General features: G+C 39.1%; 1 protein-coding gene across 3 annotated transcripts in view; it reads left to right on the top strand.

Annotated features, from left to right (window-relative positions):
• Positions 1-8,608, top strand: part of LOC128100136 (phosphatidylcholine translocator ABCB4) — a 74,200-nt gene that overhangs the window by 32,248 nt on the left and 33,344 nt on the right. Inside the window, exons 1-6 of one of the 3 annotated variants that reach the window (XM_052722260.1) lie at positions 1,617-1,827; positions 1,921-2,015; positions 3,296-3,421; positions 4,304-4,377; positions 5,787-5,957; positions 8,428-8,541. The exons of 1 other annotated variant lie outside the window; for it this stretch is intronic. In XM_052722260.1, coding sequence (XP_052578220.1) covers positions 5,952-5,957; positions 8,428-8,541 — 120 coding nt within the window. In that variant the 5' untranslated portion in view covers positions 1,617-1,827; positions 1,921-2,015; positions 3,296-3,421; positions 4,304-4,377; positions 5,787-5,951. Of the gene's footprint in view, positions 1-1,616; positions 1,828-1,920; positions 2,016-3,295; positions 3,422-4,147; positions 4,378-5,786; positions 5,958-8,427; positions 8,542-8,608 lie in introns of those variants that run through there. One more of the 3 variants, XM_052722261.1, reaches the window with a different exon arrangement.

Below are 8,608 nucleotides of genomic sequence, written 5' to 3'. Positions count from 1 at the left end.
TTAGTTTCCAATTCTGAAATTTTTTCCTAAGAAGCCTGTTTAGCTGGCATGGAGGGTACTTGCCTGATGTCTCAGCCATCAGGAAACTGAGGCAGAAGGGCCAGAGGCCACTGTGAGTCTGGGCTACAGAATGAGTTTAAGACAACCCTGAGCTACACAAGGAAACTCACATCAAGCTACAAATCAAAATCAACAACAAATAGATGAAGGAACCTTCCCAATTATTTTTCAGATATGCATATTACTACTCGGGATTAGGTGGCGGAGTTCTTGTTGCTGCCTACATCCAAGTTTCGTTCTGGACTTTAGCAGCTGGCCGGCAAATAAGGAAAATCAGGCAAAACTTTTTTCATGCATCCTCCGGCAAGAAATGGGCTGGTTTGACATCCAGGGCACCACTGAACTCAATACGCGGCTGACAGAGTAAGTGTATTGTTAATGTCACATTTGATGAAGAAATGAAGCACTTTGGGAAAATTGTCAAGGGAAGGAAGATCTGAAACAATAGTAAATTACGACATTACGCATTAGCTATGAGTTGAGTATATATCTGATAGTCATTTCTGGAGGCCTCTATAGCTTAGGCCACATTTTCCATTTATGTCAGGGTATGTTTCCCCCTCTAATTATTTAATGAGTCTATTTGAGGACTGAGTGCATGTTGTATGCCCATTTCTCTTCATGGAGTTTACTACAGGCCTGGAAAATGCTGGACTCCAAAGATGGTTGAATGGATGAGCAAGTGGGTGCCTTAATTACAAAGACTGCTTTAGTACGCGCAGATGCTCCACTTATTTAACAAATGTTTGAGGGCCTATTACATGATAAATGTCCTCCTGGGGACTTAGAATATGAGCAAACAAAGCAAACTGCTCTGTCTCTTGGTGCTTTGCTCCAGGAGGGGGAATAGATGATAAATGTCTTTCTCACTGAGCATTCTGGCATATGCACAGATGAGGTCATCAAAGGAGAGCAGATCGAGGCGTTTAGGGCCTTCGTGCCTCACTCTGAAGGAAATGGCAGCCACGGGAAAGTGTGAGCTGGTAACATTGTAAGACTTCCTTTCTTCGGACAGTCACACTCAGTCACGCCGGCAGTGAGAACACAAGCAAGGGCACACGCTGAATACCTCTTATTTGAGTGAGATGCTTGTAACCAGGAGTTGGTTCTGGTGTGTGGACTCTTTTGGATTTTGGCAAATCTGTGTACACTTTACTGATGGAGCACTCTTAAGGAAAAATCTGAAATGGTTTTAGCATCATCACAGTGCTTCAAGTAAAAAGTTTCAAGTGGGGGCTGTCATGGTTCACAGTTCTAACCCCAGCATTCCAAGGGTGTGGGCAGTGGGATACTAAGAGAGAAGGGTAAGGACTCAAAGTGAGCCTTGGCTACATAGCAAGACCTTGTCTCAAAAAGTGAGGAAGAGGGAAAAGAAAGGAAGGGAAGGAGGAGGGGGAGAGGAACTTTTTTTATTTTAGAGAAACGATGTTGAACTTAGGACATTTTTTTCTGTGAATGTCCTTTTACTGTTGTGATGCCCTCCCTAATTCCTCCTTTTAAACAATTGATTCATGCCCATAGTGTTAATGCTTCTGTAATAGGATTAACTAGTTTCATAGTATCAGCTTCAGTGGCACTAACTTCTTAGAAGCATGAACTAATCCTGACTTTCCTTTGTGTAGTATTTTCATGGGAAAATAGTCAAGAGGCTGAGACTTTACAGAAGGCTTGCAGCAGGATGGCCATGGCATGCTCTTCTTGTCTACGTGTTTATTAAATGTCTACTTCACCTTTCTGACTGAAGACCTCCTGCCCGTAACCACTCAGGTGTGATCTTTTTTAGTGACATCTCCAAAATCAGTGAAGGAATTGGTGACAAGGTTGGAATGTTCTTTCAAGCAATAGCCACGTTTTTTGCAGGATTCATAGTGGGGTTCATCAGAGGATGGAAGCTCACACTGGTGATCATGGCCATCAGCCCCATCCTGGGGCTCTCTGCAGCTGTTTGGGCAAAGGTGTGTAAAACCCAGAGATTCTCATGTGTGCTAACCCACAGAGAGTTGCTTTGTATATCCAGAGTGTATATCTACTGCTCATTCAGATATGTGCTCAGTGGTAGTGGAAGCCATGTCCAGAAGTATGTCGTTCACATAGAGCTTTACTATAAAAATTGACGTTTAGAATGATTCCGAACACTGCAGTTCCTGCCTTAATCACTGTTCTTGGTTTCACTGTTACGACTCTGAAATGTTCGAAATGACAGGTATAGGGTTATATTTTTATTTAAGAAAACACAAGTTTAAAACATAGTCCTCAAATGATTGAATGAACATAGAAATTTTAAATGGGGGCAGGGGTAATGGTCCCATGACAATTACATACCATTCTGTCAATTTTACCTTGTGTGCATACATATAAAATCATGTTTACTTGAACCAACATTTCAGAGTTGAGCAAATTTGCTAGCTATTTTTATACAATCTGAGATTGATGATTCCCTTAGTTAATTACTTGTATCTCTTTTGTTTTGATTTTTTCCTCATGTGCCGTCTTATTTAACCATCCTATTATCTAGTTCTACTATATAGAATTACCATTAACAAGTTTGAAAGTATCATCTTCATCTTACCTTGCAAGAATGAGGATTTGAGTTAGCTCCCCAGAACCAAAAATTTAAAGAAAAATTCTGGGTTTGATGTTACAAGTTTATAAGTTCAGTATTGGTAGGAACAGGTAGATCTCTGGGGATGTCTGTTGAACTGGCCTAGACTAACTAGTGAGCTCCAGGCCTGGGGATGACTGTTGAGCTGGCCTAGACTAACTAGTAACCTCCAGGCCTGGGGACGGCTGTTGAGCTGGCCTAGACTAACTGGTGAGCTTTAGGTCAATGAGAGACTATCTTTAAGAAACATGAATGCTCAACTTGGAATAAGATGTAGTATTTTTGTTACTAATATTCTTTTTACATATACAAATATGTACATGTTACACATACACACAAATTATGACATGATAAAGGAAAAATATAATTAATCTTTCCAAGGTGTAAGGTTTTATTTTATCTAACTTTACAGTTGATAGATAAAATGTAGAGAGGTATGGAATTTGGCACTATTGCCAAATACACTTTCCCTGATGACTCAGGTAGCTCAAATCTAGCCTTTATAGGAAGCACTCTAGGACCCACCTTTAAGCATAGGGTTTGGATGGGGGAAATGGGGGTTTAAAGCATTGTGCAGGACTGCCTTTTATCCCCTCTCCATGCAAAAGTCATGACTGTTTCTCTTCTAAACAGATACTCTCAACATTTAGTGACAAAGAACTAGCTGGCATATGCAAAAGCAGGTGCCGTGGCTGAAGAGGCTCTGGGAGCCATCAGGACCGTGATAGCTTTCGGGGGCCAGAACAAAGAGCTAGAAAGGTCAGGAAGTTTCTTTGTCTGGTGGTTCAAAGAATCCACTTTTACATGGTTTCACTCATTCTTTTGTGGTATGTGTTACTACCTTCTCTTTCCTGATATTAACCTTTCCCCCACATGATACAAGCACCTTTCCCTGCTGGCTGTGCCTTGTCAGGCTCAAACTGGGGGTTCTCAACCTTATTGTCGCTCTACTAGAGGCCTGATGATGCCTAGGGAGCTTGCTTCCAGGAGTAAAGTTTTTAAATACATAAAAGGAAATATGCAGGGTTACAAAGGATACCAATATATAGAAGTGTAGTTATCAAGGTACTTTTTACTTTTCTGCCCCCCTTAGTGGCTTTGAACTGGAATACAGAAGAGAAAAATCTGAGATGTGGATCTTCTAGTCACAACCTAGGATTTTCTGTGGGGTTGTAAAAACTGGACATAACTCCCCACCTCGCCTCTGGCTTTCTGCCCTTCTCCATGACCATGTGCTGGAGAATATGGTCAACTGCTTGAAAAACACAACAACACAAACAAACAGAAGCGATTTCATTGAGATAGAATTGATATTTAGTATGTATATCTTGATGAATTTGGAGATAAATATACATGTATATGAATCATTAATGTTTTTATTAAAATAATTTCTCCTAATATAGTTGAAATATGACCCCATATAAATATCTTCTTTATGTGAGACTTTTGATACCCACAACTCTTTGAATACAGTGTCTGAAATTCTCTACCAAGTTTCCAGTATTGAATGCAAAGCTCCTCCAATCCCTTCCATTTCGTTTTCTATTTTTCTGTCCTTTATCCCTCTTCAAAGCCAACCTGTTTCTGGTTCTCTAACCTCTTCCTTTTTTCTTTCTCACTGCGGCTTCCTGTACACAATAGTCCACACAGAGCACATAGCCCTCAGTTGGACCTCAGGATGTCAGTGTAATCATGCCGCTCCATTACCAATGAAGGTAACTACAGCATGCCCCTCTCACTGGAGCAATCGTGTCACCCTGGGGCACACGTCAGTCGTGGGGCTACATGCACCTGGAGGCTCTGCCACCCGGCAGTAATCACAGTGGTGGATGTGGTGCCCTGGCTGCCTCCTCAAACACAGCTCTGCTTGATGAACGCAGCACTCACAGTGGAGGAAAGTACTCTAAAGAGCTGAGTGCTTAAAGGCATTTAGAAAAGCCTTTTCGTGTGGCAGCATACATTAAAAAAATGACTAATGAATTCCCATGCCTCATTCGGTTGAACTAAAAATGTAATGATGTTGCTGGGGAGTTTTGATAAAAAGAAATACTCTAACTTATATGATGTTTTCCCTCAGAGTTTCATTGTAAACCCATTAGATTAGGGAGCCACGTTGAAATTTCTACCCTGTTTGAATCTAGCATGAATGAGTAGAGTTAATTTAACTTGATTTAAAAAATATTTTAATTTGTTAAAATCATTCTGAAGATTTGAATATATATGTATATATATATACATATATATATGTATATATATATATACATATATGAAGCCAGCAAAATGAACTTAAAATATTCAAATACTAAAATATTATTCAAAAATAAGGTGATAATAGGATGAAAAATATAAAAAGAGGTGATATTCTAGTATGATAGGAACAACAGAAACAAGAATTATCAAGTTTGCCACCAACTATATGCTCGTCAATATACTAACTACACTTCGTAATTACCCACCCGCCTCATGATTATCTTCCTTAGCAGGCATTGCTTAGTAGAGTTCTTTCATCCATTTCCCAGACAATGAAACTAAACCAAACAAAAGTGGAGGAAGACCCATATACCTTGTAGGAACCACGTTTTAACCTTATGCCTAGCTTGGCAACTGAAGACAGATTGATTTATAAAGATGAAAGCAAGAAGCCCGTGGCTTATGTATAAGAATATGCAGAATTTCTGACCCTTACCCAGAAGAACAATCTAGGGAAGAGAGGAAAACATAAGCCTGAGTTAAGAATGTAACCACTAAAGAGTCTGGAATGGCCATCTGGGGTTGGGTTGATTTTTCTTCTACCTTAATCCTGACTGGTGATGCTGGCCATGAAGATAACAGGAAGAGCCTTTGTTCCCAGGAGTGAGACTTCAATTCTGGGACAGCCGTGGGAACACTAGTTGGTGGGGTAGAGTTTGAGGGAGATGAGGCAGAGCCCTGTCAGGAGCAGTCTAGGTCTGTTCTAGTGAGCACTGATCCCGAACGGGACCAGTTCCCGGATGCTGGACTCCCCAAGAGTTTATTACCTCAATGGCTTTCATCTTTAAACCCCTTGCTGAATAAGAGGTGATTATGGTTCAGGCTGTAAATTGTTATTCTCATTATAACATTCTCCCTCTTCACTTTCTGGTAGGTATCAGAAACATTTAGAAAATGCCAAAAAAATTGGAATTAAAAAGGCTATCTCAGCAAACATATCCATGGGCATTGCCTTCTTGTTATATATGCATCCTATGCGCTGGCCTTCTGGTATGGATCCACTCTGGTTATATCAAAAGAATATACTATTGGAAACGCAATGACAGTAAGTAATACCTCTGCTGTTTATGAGGAATCTGAGTTCATTCTCCACCCATCTCCTCTTGTTTAAAGATTTATTTTTAGTATTATTTTAAGGTGTGTGTGTGTGTGTGGTGTGTGTGTGTGTGTGTGTGTGTGTGTGTACATGTGCGTTGTGTGATATGAGTGCAGATACCTGGGGAGGTGTAGGATCCCCCTAGACCTGAGTTACAGAAGTTTGTAAGCCACCTGCTGTAGGTACAATGACCTGAACTTGGTCCTTGCAAGAGCGGTATGCATTCTTAACCCTGAGCCGTCTCTCTACCTACTCTTTTTCTTTCTTCCTTCTTTTGGAAGAATAAGTTGTGATTGTAGGTTTAATCTTCGCTGTCGTGTGGGTAGAGCTGGCTTTCTGGAACATATGAGTCAAGTCCTAATGATGAATGGGGACAAGATAATAATAGCATGTGGTGTTGACCACTGGGGAAATACAAATGCATACAAAGGTAAATAAAAATGGAAAGAATTTATAAATGGAATGGTATGTACTGGAATTACTCTTATTCTTCCATTGAGGTTTAACTTGAGGATACAGTATACATTTATTATTATAGATAGGTCATTGTGCAAAAGAGTGTTCAATTCACATGACATGTACCCACTTCTTAAAATATAAAGAGAAACTTAAGTTAGTTCATTTGTCTATGTGAAAATCAAGATACCCTCATGACATCATTATGAAAATAACATATTCTAATTGTACTAAAGATTAAAATAAAAGTTTTTAAATTTAGATTACTTACAATCTAAGAATTCATATATACTTGAGGGTGAATTTTGGGTATGTATTTTTCAGATGTATATGCTTTTCTCTTCCCAAACTGAGGTTATAATATGTAGATCTTTGGTAATCTTTTCTATAAACCAGTGATATTTTGTGACCATCTTCCCATGTTGGAGTTGGTCAGTACAAAGTCATTTAAACAGAAATGTTTTAAAATCTTGCTTCTTGCTTGTTTCCTGAAATGAAAATCCTAAGTATAATTTGATCCTTTTCTCCATATGGAAACTTTAATTTCACAGTGCGCCCCTACACTGGCATTACCAGGCCTCAGTGAGGCTTGAGGGCATTAGTAACAACTGAGTCTCTTCAGTCCCCTCTCACTCTCTGGCTGTCACTATGGCAGTTCTCATTTTTTCTCTTCCTCATTTCCTCCTGATGTTTTATAAGAAAGGGAGGTTGCGTCTTGACTTGGCCATTAACCTTGTGTGATGAATTTGTCCACACTTGTGGCATGAGGACAATAATACCTGTGTCACAGGGCTGAAAGTGACTTCCAAGATAAAGGGAACCTGTCAAGCCCCACACAAAGAGCTGAGACTGTTGCATTAACGTCTTAACATCTACTTTGGTGGAGATTTTTTTTTCTCACTGGTCCTTATTCATATTGAGATAAGAGATAGTTAAATGCGTTTGGGTTTTGTAAACATCTAAATCACTATTGTTTCAGAGAAAATCAGCTATGTGTAGAAGTTTTACCATGCCTGGAGAGAAAGAAGATATTTCTCTTCTCCTATATTTTTCTTAAATTATGTATACTATTAATCTGATTTCCTGAAACTGTATTCTTGGATTTGTGTATCAGTTTATTCTCCACTGAAAAAACAAGAGAAAATGTATTGTTTTGTATGCTGTAGAACGGAATAACCAGCATCATTTTGTATCCTACAAATGAGTGAACTGACAAGGAATGGCCATGCACACCTTTAATCCCAGCACTCAGGAGATTGGGGCCAGAGAACAGGAGTTCTTATGAGTTCCAGGTCATCCTGGGCTACATAAAGAGTTCCAGACCATCTTGGGCTACAGGAAGATATCATTTTTAAAATACAAAGTGAAATGTTAGACATTTTGCATAAAATTTTGTTCATATGTCCATATTTAAAGCTATAATAGCCTTTTAAAGGAGAATTCCATGGGGTCAAAATCTGTAATGTTTCCTATTGAACATTTTGTGCAGTTCCTTGCAGAGTTAGAGAAAATGGCAAAGAACTGAATAATAACACTAATGGGAAAATACTTTGGTGGCATTAGCTTCAGCACTAATGAAACGGGTTTCAGAAGTCTTTATTACTAATAATTATATAATCAGGAAAATGCAACAAATAGTTTGGCAGACTAAACAAAACTTATTTTGATGCTGAAAAACACAATTAGGTAATGAAATGCTATATTGATTTTTATAAATTTTGTCCCTTACTGATGCAGTTTTTATTTTTTAATATCATGACGGAAGTGCTTATCACACTAATTATATACATGTATCAAATTATCACAATGTGCCATAAAGATGTACAAATACTATTTCTCAATATGAAATAAAAGTCACTAAGTATTCAATAAACCCTGAATCCACTCCTTTGTATATTTCAAGCAAGCTATACCTTGGATGGTGATGTTCTGCCCCTAACCGTTCCCTCCCTCTCTCGCTCAGGTGTTCTTCTCCATCCTCATTGGAGCTTTCAGTGTGGGGCAGGCTGCCCCCTGTATTGATGCCTTCGCCAACGCAAGAGGAGCAGCTTATGTGATCTTTGACATTATTGATAATGTGAGTCCTTCATTTTCTGAAAGCTAAGGGAGTCATTGTGGTGTTGGTAATTGAGTATGGCTGTAGG

Source organism: Peromyscus californicus, unplaced genomic scaffold (genome assembly GCF_007827085.1).
Source record: "Peromyscus californicus insignis strain IS unplaced genomic scaffold, ASM782708v3 Scaffold_6__1_contigs__length_162567912, whole genome shotgun sequence".
NCBI lineage: Eukaryota > Metazoa > Chordata > Mammalia > Rodentia > Cricetidae > Peromyscus > Peromyscus californicus.
This window is presented reverse-complemented; position numbering and strand designations above follow the sequence as displayed.